Here is a 16,367-nt window from a genome sequence, read left to right as displayed (position 1 = left end):
GCTGTTTTGTGCACAGAGACATTGTGATGCTGGAACAGGGTTTGGTCTTAGATCCAGTGAAGGAAAACTGTAAATCTCCCCACACACACACACACACACACACACACACACACACACACACACACATTCTGTACAACTGTGTGACTCAGAGTTTGAGGGAGAAACACACATGGGTTAAATGAAAGTAATAGGTATGTAATTGTCCCTCAGAGACTGTTAGGACTGAGATCATACCTTTGTGCACAGAAAAGTTCACAACTTTGTGGTTAATGTATAAAAAAATAAATTACTGAAAGGTATTTCAGGTTTTTTGTAACCTATTCACATACTGTATACCATATACTGTAGAGAGGAATAATTCTATATGAAATAAATGATTAAATGAAACTGTAAAGTTTTCTGGAAACTGTGACGTGTTCTGAGAGAGCAGATTTCTGTACCTGTGACATGACCTTCACACATTTCAAGCATACACTTGCTGTCCACTTTATTAGGAATGCCTACACAATCACACAGTTATCTAATGAGTCAGTCTGCTGTTGGAGCCATCCAGGTTTGAGGTGTTGTGTTCTGAGATGCTTTCTTCTATATATATTTAAATTGATTGTATGACTTACTATATCCTTCCTCAGACCAATCTGATCATTCTCCTCTGAATATCCTCTGAGGGTGTTTCTACCCACAGAACTCTCTCTCAGTGGTTTTTTTTGTTTGTTCTTCCTCACCATTCTGTGTCTTGTCCACCCCTCTGACCCGCATGATTTTATACATTGTGCTGCTGCCATGTGATTGGATGATTAGATAACTGCATGAAAGGTGTTCCTAATAAAGTGGATGGTGGGTGAATGTGATCCTTCTTCAAATCTGCTGTAGAATGTTTTTGTATGCTGTAGCATTAAGATTATACTTTACTGGAACAAACCGGACCCAGCTTGCACAAAGAGAGTTTTATAGAGGCCTGGTGTGTTACGGTTGAAGTGGAAGAGATCGAGTGTCCTGCACAGAGCCCTGACCTCAACCCCACACAACACCTTTGGGATTGAATTGGAATGCAGACTGCACTCCAGGCCTCCTCGCATGACGTCAGTGCCCAACCTCGCTATTGCTCTTGTGGCCGAATAGGCACAAATCCCCACAGCCATGTTCCAGATTCTAGTGGAAAGCAGAAGAGTAGAGGCTGTTACAGCAAGCTCATGTAGGTGATGGTCAGGTGTTGGTCATACAGTGTATATAAACATTGAGTAAACACAGAGAATAAGATATTAGTGGGTGAATGACAATGATCATAAAGTGCTGAAGGTTCTGGACCACATGCTGCAGAACTCCAGACAGTTTCAGTGATAACAGGAAGTAGGTTGGCTGGCTCGGGTCTCTGGAATGTTCTGGATATGGCTGTTATTGCATTTAAAGTATACAGTATGGCTAAACGTTTGCAGACACCTTACCATCAAACCTATATGTGCTAGCTGAAAATACTATTCCAGATTTATTGCTCCTGTGCTGCTATAATATCCTCTAGCTTTTGGAAAGCTTTCCTCTAGCTTTTGAAGCATGGCTGTGGGGATTTGCTCATTCAGCCAGAGGAGCATTAGTGAGGTCAGGCGAGGAGGTCTGGCACACAGTCTGCATTACAATTCTGCCAAGTTCAAGTTCACTTTCTTGTGAGATGTTTCCAGAATGCAGAGTACAGGAGAGACAATGAAGTTCTTGCACTACAGAGTTGGGCTCATGCAGTTAACATAAAGTGCATACGAAGAATTACAGCACTGCAGTCTGCAGTGTGGAGCGGAGGAGACACACCACATTCCCCACAGTGCACTGGGGCATTGTCATGCTGGAACAGGTTTGGGCCTCTTAGTTCTGTGGAAATTGTAAAGCTACAGCACACTCACACATTCTATATCTCTGTACTGTAGTGTATCTCTGTAGTGTATCTCTGTACTGTAGTGTATCTCTGTAGTGTATCTCTGTACTGTAGTGTATCTCTGTAGTGTATCTCTGTAGTGTATCTCTGTAGTGTATCTCTGTAGTGTAGTGTATCTCTGTAGTGTATCTCTGTACTGTAGTGTATCTCTGTAGTGTATCTCTGTACTGTAGTGTATCTCTGTAGTGTATCTCTGTACTGTAGTGTATCTCTGTACTGTAGTGTATCTCTGTAGTGTATCTCTGTACTGTAGTGTATCTCTGTAGTGTATCTCTGTACTGTAGTGTATCTCTGTAGTGTATCTCTGTAGTGTATCTCTGTAGTGTATCTCTGTACTGTAGTGTATCTCTGTACTGTAGTGTATCTCTGTAGTGTATCTCTGTAGTGTATCTCTGTACTGTAGTGTATCTCTGTAGTGTATCTCTGTAGTGTATCTCTGTAGTGTATCTCTGTACTGTAGTGTATCTCTGTAGTGTATCTCTGTAGTGTATCTCTGTAGTGTATCTCTGTACTGTAGTGTATCTCTGTAGTGTATCTCTGTAGTGTATCTCTGTACTGTAGTGTATCTCTGTAGTGTATCTCTGTAGTGTATCTCTGTAGTGTATCTCTGTACTGTAGTGTATCTCTGTACTGTAGTGTATCTCTGTAGTGTATCTCTGTACTGTAGTGTATCTCTGTAGTGTATCTCTGTACTGTAGTGTATCTCTGTAGTGTAGTGTATCTCTGTAGTGTATCTCTGTAGTGTATCTCTGTACTGTAGTGTATCTCTGTAGTGTATCTCTGTACTGTAGTGTATCTCTGTAGTGTATCTCTGTACTGTAGTGTATCTCTGTAGTGTATCTCTGTACTGTAGTGTATCTCTGTAGTGTATCTCTGTACTGTAGTGTATCTCTGTAGTGTATCTCTGTACTGTAGTGTATCTCTGTACTGTAGTGTATCTCTGTAGTGTATCTCTGTACTGTAGTGTATCACTGTAGTGTATCACTGTAGTGTATCTCTGTAGTGTATCTCTGTACTGTAGTGTATCTCTGTAGTGTATCTCTGTACTGTAGTGTATCTCTGTAGTGTATCTCTGTAGTGCATCTCTGTACTGTAGTGTATCTCTGTAGTGTATCTCTGTACACTGTAGTGTATCTCTGTACTGTAGTGTGTCTCTGTTCTGTAGTGTATCTCTGTACTGTAGTGTATCTCTGTTCTGTAGTGTATCTCTGTACTGTAGTGTGTCTCTGTACACTGTAGTGTATCTCTGTAGTGTATCTCTGTACTCTAGTGTATCTCTGTAGTGTATCTCTGTACTCTAGTGTATCTCTGTATGCTGTAGTGTATCTCTGTACTGTAGTGTATCTCTGTACTGTAGTGTATCTCTGTATGCTGTAAAGTATTTCTGTACTGTAGTGTATCTCTGTACTGTAGTGTATCTCTATACAGTGTTGTATCTCTATACAGTCGTGTATCTCTATACAGTCGTGTATCTCTGTACTGTAGTGTATCTCTATACAGTGTTGTATCTCTATACAGTCGTGTATCTCTATACTCTAGTGTATCTCTGTACTGTAGTGTGTCTCTATACAGTAGTGTATCTCTGTACACTGTAGTGTGTCTCTATACAGTAGTGTATCTCTGTACTGTAGTGTATCTCTGTACTGTAGTGTATCTCTATACTCTAGTGTATCTCTGTACTGTAGTGTGTCTCTATACAGTAGTGTATCTCTGTACTGTAGTGTGTCTCTATACAGTAGTGTATCTCTGTACACTGTAGTGTGTCTCTATACAGTAGTGTATCTCTGTACACTGTAGTGTGTCTCTATACAGTAGTGTATCTCTGTACACTGTAGTGTGTCTCTATACAGTAGTGTATCTCTGTACACTGTAGTGTGTCTCTGTACACTGTAGTGTGTCTCTGTACACTGTAGTGTGTCTGTACACTGTAGTGTGTCTCTGTACACTGTAGTGTATCTCTGTACTGTAGTGTATCTCTGTACTGTAGTGTATCTCTGTACACTGTAGTGTATCTCTGTACTGTAGTGTATCTCTGTACACTGTAGTGTGTCTCTGTACACTGTAGTGTATCTCTGTACTGTAGTGTGTCTCTGTACACTGTAGTGTATCTCTGTAGTGTATCTCTGTACTGTAGTGTGTCTCTGTACACTGTAGTGTATCTCTGTACTGTAGTGTGTCTCTGTACTGTAGTGTGTCTCTGTACACTGTAGTGTGTCTCTGTACACTGTAGTGTATCTCTGTACTGTAGTGTATCTCTGTACACTGTAGTGTATCTCTGTACACTGTAGTGTATCTCTGTACTGTAGTGTATCTCTGTACACTGTAGTGTATCTCTGTACACTGTAGTGTATCTCTGTATGTTGTAGAGTATTTCTGTACTGTAGTGTGTCTCTGTACACAGTAGTGTGTCTCTGTACACTGTAGTGTGTCTCTGTACACTGTAGTGTATCTCTGTACACTGTAGTGTATCTCTGTATGTTGTAGAGTATTTCTGTACTGTAGTGTATCTCTGTACTGTAGTGTGTCTCTGTACACTGTAGTGTATCTCTGTTCTGTAGTGTATCTCTGTACTGTAGTGTGTCTCTGTACACTGTAGTGTGTCTCTGTACTGTAGTGTGTCTCTATACAGTAGTGTATCTCTGTACACTGTAGTGTATCTCTGTACACTGTAGTGTATCTCTGTACACTGTAGTGTATCTCTGTACACTGTAGTTTATCTCTGTACACTGTAGTGTATCTCTGTACTGTAGTGTGTCTATACAGTAGTGTATCTCTGTACACTGTAGTGTATCTCTGTACACTGTAGTGTATCTCTGTACACTGTAGTTTATCTCTGTACTGTAGTGTATCTCTGTACACTGTAGTGTGTCTCTGTACACAGTAGTGTATCTCTGTACTGTAGTGTATCTCTGTACTGTAGTGTATCTCTGTACACTGTAGTGTATCTCTGTACACTGTAGTGTATCTCTGTATGTTGTAGAGTATTTCTGTACTGTAGTGTGTCTCTGTACACTGTAGTGTATCTCTGTACACTGTAGTGTATCTCTGTACACTGTAGTGTATCTCTGTATGTTGTAGAGTATTTCTGTACTCTAGTGTATCTCTATACAGTAGTGTATCTCTATACTGTAGTGTATCTCTGTACTCTAGTGTGTCTCTGTATGCTGTAGAGTATTTCTGTACTGTAGTGTGTCTCTGTACACTGTAGTGTATCTCTTTATGCTGTAGAGTATCTCTGTACTCTAGTGTATCTCTGTACTGTAGTGTATCTCTGTACTGTAGTGTGTCTCTGTACACTGTAGTGTGTCTCTGTACACTGTAGTGTGTCTCTGTATGCCGTAGAGTATCTCTGTATGCCGTAGAGTATTTCTGTACAGTAGTGTATCTCTGTATGCCGTAGAGTATCTCTGTATGCCGTAGAGTATTTCTGTACAGTAGTGTATCTCTGTACTGTAGAGTATCTCTGTACTCTAGTGTATCTCTATACAGTAGTGTATCTCTGTACTGTAGTGTATCTCTGTTCTGTAGTGTATCTCTGTACTGTAGTGTGTCTCTGTACACTGTAGTGTATCTCTGTATGCCGTAGAGTATCTCTATACAGTAGTGTATCTCTATACTGTAGAGTATCTCTGTACTCTAGTGTATCTCTATACAGTAGTGTATCTCTATACTGTAGAGTATCTCTGTACTCTATTGTATCTCTATACAGTAGTGTATCTCTATACAGTAGTGTATCTCTGTACTCTATTGTATCTCTATACAGTAGTGTATCTCTGTACTCTAGTGTATCTCTATACAGTAGTGTATCTCTGTACTGTAGAGTATCTCTGTTCTCTAGTGTATCTCTATACAGTAGTGTATCTCTGTACTGTAGAGTATCTCTGTACTCTAGTGTATCTCTATACTGTAGAGTATCTCTGTACTCTAGTGTATCTCTATACAGTAGTGTATCTCTGTACTGTAGAGTATCTCTGTTCTCTAGTGTATCTCTATACTGTAGTGTACAGTATCTCTGTACTGTAGAGTATCTCTCTACAGTAGTGTATCTTTGTACTCTGTAGCATTTCCATTCAACAAACCGGACCAAACCGGTTCCAGCATGACTTTGCCTCTGTGCACAAAGAGAGTTTTATAGAGGCCTGGTGTGTTACAGTTGAAGTGGAAGAGATGGAGTGTCCTGCACAGAGCCCTGACCTCAACCCCACTCAACACCTTAGGGATTGAATTGGAATGCAGACTGTGCCCCAGGCCTCCTCGCCTGTTGTTCCAGCTCGATGGTGTTTCTGTGGCTGAATGAACACAAATCCCCACAGATATGTTCCAGATTCTAGTGCAAACCCTTCTCAGAAGTGTGGAGCATCAGATTCTTCTAAACTAAAGCAGAAAAGGATAAAGAAATGCATGTCATGGGAACAGCTAGTTTAAGGAATACACACTGAATAGCCAAAAGTATGTGCACCCCTGACCATCACACCCATATCTGCTTGTTGAACATTACAGATAAATTCCCTTTGATGTTATTATGAGTTCCAATCTTCTGGAAAGGCTTTCCACTAGATTGTAGAGCGTGGCTGTGAGGATTTATGTTCATTCAGCTACAAGAGCATTATTGAGGTTGGGCGAGGAGCCTGGCACACAGTCAGCATTCCAGTTCACCCAAGTTCAAGTTCGCTTAATGTTTCCAGCATACAGAGTACACGAGAAGCAATGAACTTCTTACTCTACAACATCACAACCATACAGTCAACACGAGGTGTGTACTACACACGAGATTGCAGCATGGAGAGAGCTTTCACATGGCTGTGGGAAAGGTATTATACAGGGAAGACTGTATGTAGAATGAGTGAAAAAAGATGATATCCCTGTATGGAGGAAAAGAACATGATATATGTAAGATGAGCGGTTGTATAAAAGGTTCAGTCTGGTGGAGAAGACTGGTTCTGGTCCTGCATCAGGTTCAGTGATTCTGTTGGAGTTGTGATGATGAGTTTTGATGTTGCCACGCTGTGATACATGCCATCCGTACACTCAGGGAAATGTCCACCACTGCGCTTGTTCCAAACCTCTTACGTCTCTTCAGAAAGAACAGACGTTGCTGTTGGTGTTTAGAGACTAAAATAGGGACTCTGACAGCTGAACACCCGGGAATCTAAAGCTGATGACGATTTCCACAGGTGAACCGTTGATGGTGACAGGATTATGGACCCCTCTGGGTGTTTTTTCCCCTGAAGTCCACAATTAGCTCTTTGGTTGTTGTCATTCAGAGCTAGATGGTTATTGTGGCACCAGGTAGAGAAATTTCGAGAATCGCATTGTCGTTGTTAGTTATTCCAAAGGTGTCTAGTGGGGTTGAGGTTAGGGCTTTGGGCAGGACATGCAAGTTCTTTCACACCAAACTCATCAAAGCATGTCTTCATGGAGCTGCTTTGTGCACACGGACATCGTCATGCTGGAGCAGGGTGTGGACTCTGAGTTCCAGTGAAGGGATTATGAAGCTCCACACAGAGACAGCCTGTATGCTTGATTCAGACTTTGTGGTAAAACTTTGGGTGAAGAAACTCATATGGGTGTGATGGTCAGGGGTGCACATACTTTTGGTCATATAGTATATATGATGGCAGAGAAAACATTATTAGTAAAAACATCCAAAGTTTAAGTGAATGAAAAGTAATATAATGTTAGGACTGAGTCAGTATAATACTTATAACACAGAAAATAAGTTTATTAAATCACATAAACTCTAAAAGATTACTGAGAACTATTCTATTTCATTATTGATCTTCATCATGACCTTCATACTTTTCTATTGTAAAAGAAATGGCATTTTTTAAATCTTTAAAAACGGCTGTTGGGTTTTTCTCAGACTGTTATATATGTACAAAGTTCAGCTACCGCAATACTCATAGCATGGGTTAGAACAAAGAAATACAGAACCTGGAAAAAACTTCACCTCTATGGACACGTGTGATTCTTCTCCAAATACCTACCACAAATTGTACAGAATTCTATAGAATTAAGATCTCTCTTCACTTGAACAAACCGGCCCAAACCTGTTCCAGCATGACTGTGCTGCTGGGCACAAAGACAGGTTTAGTAATACATGGCTCTCCGAGGTTGGTGTGGAAGAAATAGAGTGTCCTGCACAGAGCCCTGACCTCAACCCCACACAACACCTTTGGGATTGAATTGGAATGCAGACTGCACTCCAGGCCTCCTCGCATGACGTCAGTGCCCAACCTAAGAGCTATTGCTCTTGTGGCCGAATAGGCACAAATCCCCACAGCCATGTTCCAGATTCTGGTGGAAAGTAGAAGAGTAGAGGCTGTTACAGCAGAAAGAACAGAACAAAATCCATATTAATGCCCATGGTTCTGGAACCGGATGTTCAACAAGCTCATGTAGGTGATGGTTTATGTACTCTTGGTCATATAATGTATATAAACACTTAGTAAAGTATTAGTGGGGTATCAGGTGGCAGTGTGATGATGCAACAAGGTGGGGTTTGGCATCATATAGGAAGTATGAAAAAAAGCTGTTGCACGGGATTGTACAGAATGTCTTTGTATCACAAATTTCCTTCAGAGGAACAAAGAGACTGGGCCCAAACTTGTTCCAGCATGACAATGACATGTGCAGGAAGCTTCTTTCATAAAGACATGGTTGGCCAAGTTTGGAGTAAAAGAATGCATGTAAGTAAAAGTGGCCTGCACAGGGCCTTGAACCCAGCTATACAATAAAATATACATTCTATTCTCTCTCTCTCTCTCTTTAAATCTCAGAACATAATGTGTTCAGTGTACAGCAAAAACAAAACACTTGCTTCTGTTGTTCCAGTACTTTTGGAGGGGACTATATATATATATATATATATATATATATATCTGTATATATATCTGTACACTGATGTCTTTATTAGAATGAATTATTGTATTGTGTCTGCATGTTAGTTCTGTCTTCTGGGTGGCACATCAGGAATTCAGTTTTATGTATTTGGTGAAAATATGGGAGAAGGAGAAAAGGAAAGAGGGGGAGAGTGTTTGAGAATGACCCCTTCCTGTTTCAACATGGCTGCACACCAGTGCACAAAGCAAGGTCCATAAAGACATGGATGAGTGAGTTTGGCATGGAGGAATTTGACTGACCTGAGTCCTGACCTCAACCCCATAGAACACCTTTGGGATGAATTAGAGCAGAGACTGTGAGCCAGACATGCACATGAATTTAATATGGAGTTGGCCTGCCTTCTTGCAGCTATAACAGCTTCAACTCTTCTGGGAAGGCTTTCCGCAAGGTTTGTTTATGGGAATTTTTTACCATTCCTCTAGAAGCCCATTTGTGAGAAGGCCTGGCTTGCAGTCTCCGCTCTAATTCATCCCAAATGTGTTCTATCGGGTTGAGGTTCCCCAAACTGTTCCCACAAAGTTAGGAGCATGAAATTGTCCAAAATGTCTTAGTATGTTGAAGCATTAAAAGTTCCTTTTACTGGAGCTAAGGGGTCGAACCCAACCCCTGAAAAACAACATCTGAATTCAATGATTTGGAGAGGTGTCCCAAAACTTTTGCCAATATAATGTGTATAAACACCAAATCTGCAGAATGTATCTGAGAACTTGTATGTATGCCTAGTAAGTATGTAGGTAAAGTGCAGATCCTTACTGTAAACACTGGAATATTTGCAGTTACAGAATGCAACTAAAAGTACGAAAGGTATTCTTGAGCATGAGACCAAACTTCCAGAGGCTTCACAGGAAGCAGATTTCACCACTATATTAGTGTTAAGGTACCAGGTCAGGTCAGGACTGTTTTTAGCTATTTAGAGGAGCCCGTGGTTGTTGGACTGCTTAACCAGTCCTAATGAGTCAATTAAGCTCTAACATGTCATTTTCTATTGTTTGTTTTTTTTTTGCAGCCCAACCCTAGGTGTAGGTGTAGGCCTGAAGTGCCCTGTAGTTCTCGATCATCTTCTCAGAAGCAGAGGTTGCTGTTGTTGCACCACTGTACTGATAATGCTCTGAGCTCGTCTAAGCTGTCTCATCTCCATTCATGAAGAGGTCCAGGAAACCGGTGCCATCAGCAAACATGATAATGACAGTGGAGCTGTGCTTGGCGACACTGTTGAGAGTGAACAGGGAGTACAGTAGGGGCTGAGAATGCATCCATGTGCTAGGTGTTTGTCTTATCCAGATATTTGGGAGCACTGTGGATCGCCAGAGCAATCCTGTTTGGACTATAATCTGAAGATTGCAAGAATTTTATTATGCCACAACTGTCCATGGCCAGGAGAGAGCAAAATGAGCCATGCTCTCTGCGCCATCTGTGAGCTCATGCACCCACAGTACGCTTGATTTATGGTTGCCCTATAATGCTGTATGAGACAAAGGATGTGTTAGGCACACCTACTCTGGTTAGTAGATGTTGTGTGATAGTGTGAAAAGGCAAGACCAAGCTGGGGAGAAAATAATGAAAAGAGTAAATGCATCAAGCAGCAAAATAGATTATTTGGCCTGGGGGGTTAAACTTGTGCACACACTTGTATATAGGTAAATATAGATACTATGATATGCATAGAGTAATATTAGCTACAAGAACATTATGTTCTGTGGTGGCTCAAGTGGTTAAGGCTCTGGGTTGTTGACTGGAAGATCTAGGTTCAAGCCCCAACACTGCCAAGTTGCCACTGTTGAGCCCTTGAGCAAGCCCCTTGCTCCAGGGGTGCTGCATCATGGCTGACCCTGTGCTCTGACCCCAAACCCCAAGGATGGGATATGTAAAGAAAGAATTTCACTGTGCCATAATGTATATTTGACAAATAAAGACAACTTAAAAAGCCACACACATCAAGGAACTCAAGCAAGGAGACACAACCCTGATCAGTACCAGTGCTGTCTTAGTACTGTGATGAGGCCTAAATACTGACTGAAATATTTCATGCAGGTGGTTCTCATAAAATAATAAACTTAACTGCTAACATTATAAGGACCTTAACTGCTAATAACCTTCTGGGGAGTTTGATATTGACCTATAGTTCAACATCTGACAAGAGTCCAGGTTAGGTTATTTACTCAGTGCTTGTTTAAAATATTTAGCTACATAACCAATAACTCAGAATGTAGTATTTTGAGTTTGTCCACTTGATTGTTAGGTTTTATCTTTGCCACTGTTGCATGTATATTAGTGCATGCCACTACCTTCCATGTGAGTAAATGACATACTGTAAGTCACTGGTGATGTCACAGTACATGACATTATCATAAGATCTCAAATTCTGCACATGGCTCATACGCACTATCGATTAATCCCTGTATCTGTGATCTCTGTTACATGACTATTGTCTATTTGTCTATTCATAAACTATTTAAAATTGAGTTTCTAACTTATTTCATTTCCATTTTTTTTTTAGAAAGAAATGATGTTCTGCTGCAAGTCGTCTTCTGCTTCTTGTGTCCAGTTTCACACACCTCTTGACCTGACCTGCACAAACTCATCAAGAGATGGCACTGCTTCAGAAAGGCTTCAGATATCTGGAGAAAGCAAGTCTGACCTGTACACAGTAAGTGGTCAAAATCATCTTTTCTTCATGATATCTTGATCCAAAATCAAGGTCAGTTGGTCCTGCTCTGTATTTTATATTTAATATTTATCACAAAGCATGGTGTTGCAGGGTAGTAATCCCACTGAATTCTGACCACTCACACCTTCTGCCACAGAGTTTGATGAATCTTGCCTGCTCTTATAGTTTGTGCTTGTCTGTGACATTTTTAACTGGACAGCTGAAGATGGAGAAATGCAGCCTGATCTGATGAACCTGGATTTCTGCTGAGGAGCACAGACGTAGGGTCAGAATTTGGCACCAGTTTGGTAGACTTGAGTTAACAGTCCAGACAGGTGGGGGTGGTGTCATGGTGTGGGGAATGGTGTCTTGGCACAATTTGGGCTGTTAATACCAATCAATCATCATGTGATCATGCTACAGAGTATTTGAGTATTGTTGCGAAGTACATTATCCCTTCATGATAAATCTTCTAATGGCTACTTCCAGCATGATAATGCACCATGTTACAAAGGAAAAGTTGTCTCAAACGGGCTTTTCCAGTAAATGGATCTGAATCCAGTGGAACACATTTGAGATGTGGTAGGACGGGAAATTCACAGCATGAAAGTGCACCGGAAAAATCTTCATGGGTTGTGAAATGCAGCTATGTCAACATAGAGCAGGATCTCAAAGGAACATTTCCAACCTCTTGTGGAATCCATGCCATGAAGAACTGAGATCGTTTTGAGAGTGAGGCTCTGCCTAGTGTTCCTCATAAAGTGTTTATTGAGTATAAAGAGCAGTGGGCCTGGAGGAAGGTCATAAACCAGGAGACACAACCCCCTCTCTCAGAATCCAGTATTCTGTCATTTACTACATTAACCAGTTCTCTCTAAATGTTATGTTTCTCAACTTGAAATTGAAGTTTTTTTTTGTTGTTGTTTCTATTTTTCCTGATCCAGAAAGGAGTGATGTTCTGTCGCAAGTCATCTCCTGTTCCTTTTGTCCAGTTTCATACACCTCTCGACCTGACCTCCACAAACTCGTCGAGAGATAGTGCTGCTTCAGAAAGGCTTCAGATATCTGGAGAGATTAAATCTGAGAAGCTTCCTACAGCAAGTTGCAGTCTGGTACTCTCCTCACTGAGATTCTCCTCACCCAATCTAATCTCTTTAAAAGATTTAGCTTCATAGCCAATGCTAAACCAGGAGTTCAATTTTTTTATTATATTTTGTTTCTCCACTTGATTATTCAAGTTTTATCTACATCACTGGGGTTGTGTATGTTAGTGAATGACTCCTACTTCCTTGTGAGTAACTAATGCAAAACACTGGTGATGTCACAGGAAGTACATGACTTTGTTAAGATAAGGATCTGTAAAGATAAGATCAAACTTGTGCACAGGTTCAAATGCACTATTGATTATTCACTGTCCAGATTGACCCTGGTAACTACAGATGTTACGTTCGTATCGGGGGGGGGGGCATGGGGGGTTTGTGGTCTATTATTGTATCTATTCAAAATTAATTTATTAATTTAAATTAATTCATTTTAATTGTTTCTTTTTCCTTTTCTGATCCAGAAAGGAGTGATGTTCTGTCACCAGCCATCTCCTGTTCCTTTTGTCCAGTTTCATACACCTCTTGACCTGACCTCCACAAACACATCGAGAGATGGTGCTGCTTCAGGAAGGCTTCAGATATCTGGAGAGATTAAATCTGAGAAGCTTTCCACAGTGAGTTGCAGCAGTCAGTCCGGTACTCCGTTCACCAAGACTAAAATAGTGTGGAAAAAAATCCACCATTGTTCAGTCTGTGGGAAGAGTTTTGCTAGACTGGGAGACCTCCAAAAACACCAGAGAATTCACACTGGAGAGAAGCCATTTCAGTGCACACAGTGTGGGAAGAGCTTCACTCAGGAGAGTAATCTCCAGCAACACCAGCGTGTTCACACCGGAGAAAAGCCGTACCATTGTACGTGGTGCGGAAAGAGATTCACGCACCAGCAGAATTTCCAGACGCATCAGAGGATTCACACCGGAGAAAAGCCATATCAGTGCTCGGAGTGTGGAAAGAGTTTCACTCGCAAGAACGCCGTACAGCGACACCAGCGCGTTCACACCGGAGAGAAACCGTTCCACTGTATGCAGTGTGGGATGCGCTTTAGTGAAAATTGCACTCTCAAAGAACACCAGCGACTTCACACTGGAGAGAATCTTTTTCATTGCTCAGAGTGTGGGAAGACTTTTCATCAGAAGAAGACTCTACAAGGACATCAGCGCATTCACACCGGGGAGAAGCCGTATTACTGCACGGAGTGTGGGAAGAGTTTCAGCCGGATGAATACGCTGCAGCAGCACCACCGCATTCACACAGGAGAGAGGCCGTTTCACTGTCCGGTGTGTGGACAGACTTTTGCTCAACAGAGTACTCTCCACCGACACCGGCACATTCACACAGGAGAGAAACCGTATCAGTGCTCAGTGTGTGGCAAGAGTTTTAATCGCAAAAACACACTACAGCTCCACCAGCGCCTTCACACAGGAGAGAAGTCCAGCGCTGAGGAGATTTACTCTGGAACTTCAGAGTAAACTTGTAGCTTGTACAAAAACAGTATGTTTCTAGCATAGCTTCCAAGTCACAGTTTTAGCTCGGGTCTGAACCCGAGTGGGATTCAGCGTCGGTCTGGATTCAGACTCATTCGATTCTATTGAACCCTGATGTGTTACATCATCACAAACGTTCATGGAGAACATGAATAGAGAACACAAGACGTCTCACCAGACTTTCTGTTTTTCTTAATTATTTTGGTGCTATTATATGAAATCTCACCTCTTCTGTGTCCCACAGCGATCCTCTGACGCTCTTGGTACACGTATGTTGTGGAAATGAATGATGTCATCAGCTAAAACTCATGCACACGTTACCTCCTGAAAGACTGTGGACCTCAGAAGGAGATGTGTTCACTTCATCGAAATAGCAGCACACTTCAGACCTCCTCTTACAGGAAGTCTCAGGTTCAGTACCGTGTGGCACTTCCTGGTCCACATGACAGCTTTCACATTGCCAGTTTTCCAGCCGTTTCCTGATTAGCTCCACCGAGCTAAATCTCTGAGTGTTGTGTTAAAGCTCACTTTGTATACAGTTTAGACCTCCAACAGTTTATGCTAATGGGCAGCCAGTGGCTAAATGGCCCAGATATGTGGCACAAATCCCTGCTGAAGGGAGTGTTCAGTTTGATTGCACAGAGAAGTAGGAGTTACGGTCAGGAGGGTTTAAAATGACACAAAAATAAAGATTAAAGAGATGCTTAAATGTAAAAATGTTTAAACAGGCATACCTTGTTTAAAAAGACAATGACAAAAAAAGGAAAATTGTGGAGAAAAGCTTAACAAAGCTCAATAGTTGAACCAGATTTTGAACCAGGGTTCACGGGTGTAGCTGTGATCATCTGGCAGAGAAATCAGGAGCAGTACCTTCATGTAGATCACTGCATAATTTCAGCCCACTCTCATGAGTCTTTATACAGTCACTCTTTATAAAGAGTTTATTGTATTTTAATTGGCAGGACACTGATTTTCATGCATATATTTTATCTGGATTATTATGAATCAGGAATTCATTGAAACATTCAAATGAATGTGAGCAAAAAACAAGCTCTAACTGATGCCTCCTGAAGTCTTCAATCCTTCAGCTTGTTCTCTGGAAATCAGATGAACATATGTTGAACTTTAACACAAAGTCAGAAGCATTTGAGAAGCAAGTTCTGTGGACTGATCAAGTAAAAAAACCCTTTGTGCACGCAGGTGTGTGTGTGTGTGTGTGTGTGTGTGTGTGTGTGTGTGTGTGTGTGTGTGTGTGTGTGTGTGTGTGTGTGTGTGTGTGTGTGTGTGTGTGTGTGTATGGAGAGAAACAGGCAGCACTTCTAGCCGTCACACTCTGCAGTGGATCTGTTATGTGTTAAGTTTTTATGGCAGCCAGTGACACAGAAAACAGTGAACTGGTAAATGGAAGAAATTCTGGAAGCAATTCCAGTCAGTCAGAAACATTCCTCAAAATCTACCATCAGCTACTTCAGGAGATGCAAAATGAAGCTCCTGGAATGACCTTCACAGTATTGTGAACATGCTGAATACATGTGTGTAAATCTAAAATATGTGTGTAGCCCACAAAGCTTTCTGCAGTGAAGAGTGGGAGCAAAGTCATTACACTAGAATAAAAAAAGACTTCCAACTGGCTGCAAAAAGATGTAAGATATCTGCCAGTGTTGGTGTCACTAAATACTTAGTGATATTTCATTTTTTCCATACTTTTTAATTTCATACTATATATAAGGGAAATGTGTTAATATTTGATATCAAATAAAATGTTTTTATTTTTAAAAGATTTCTTCATGTTCCAAAAATCAACAAAATATGTCATTTGGGCATGGGGTGCCAAAACTTTTATATACCACTGTATATTTAAAAAAAAAAAAAAGCATTTTTAACAGTTGTGGGATTTTAGTTATTTTTCTGTTTGAAGGTGTAAAATAAAGGTGTTGTCTCTGTTGTCTGTATTTTAGTGTTGAATGTTGAATGAATAAATAAAGTTAGTTATGCTCTGACATGAACAGGTAATGAAAGAAACTGAATCCGGTGGAAAATGAACAGTGAAACACATAAATAAAAAAGAAGAAGAAGAAGAAGCCTGGTGTGGTGGCAGGGTTTCATTCCAAGAACCACACCTGAGTCTACTGTAAAACAAGAGCAGCTGATTAAACAGGTGGAATCAGGTGTGTCTCCTACATTAGAATGAAAACCTGAAGCGGCATTAATTCAGAATTACTTCATTAATCACATAGCTGACATCAACATACGGGGTAGTTTTGGCCGTATATCCAGGGAGAACGCGTGTATTTCATTGGAAGCAA

General features: G+C 41.0%; 1 protein-coding gene across 7 annotated transcripts in view; it reads left to right on the top strand.

Moving 5' to 3' along the window:
* The window catches only part of LOC131356770 (zinc finger protein 501-like), an 18,563-nt gene extending 2,781 nt beyond the window's left edge, over positions 1-15,782 (top strand). For 2 of the 7 annotated variants that reach the window (XM_058395960.1, XM_058395965.1), the window contains 3 exons: positions 11,325-11,474; positions 12,419-12,586; positions 13,039-15,782. In XM_058395960.1, coding sequence (XP_058251943.1) covers positions 11,325-11,474; positions 12,419-12,586; positions 13,039-14,046 — 1,326 coding nt within the window. In that variant the 3' untranslated portion in view covers positions 14,047-15,782. Of the gene's footprint in view, positions 1-5,727; positions 10,241-11,324; positions 11,475-12,418; positions 12,587-13,038 lie in introns of those variants that run through there. The other 5 variants (XM_058395962.1, XM_058395961.1, XM_058395959.1 and 2 more) reach the window with 5 other exon arrangements.
* Positions 15,783-16,367: the final 585 nt, after the last annotated feature.

Source organism: Hemibagrus wyckioides, linkage group LG07, assembly GCF_019097595.1.
Source record: "Hemibagrus wyckioides isolate EC202008001 linkage group LG07, SWU_Hwy_1.0, whole genome shotgun sequence".
Classification (NCBI taxonomy): domain Eukaryota; kingdom Metazoa; phylum Chordata; class Actinopteri; order Siluriformes; family Bagridae; genus Hemibagrus; species Hemibagrus wyckioides.
Note: the sequence above shows the minus strand (reverse complement) of the source record. Positions and strands in the feature narration are given on the sequence as shown.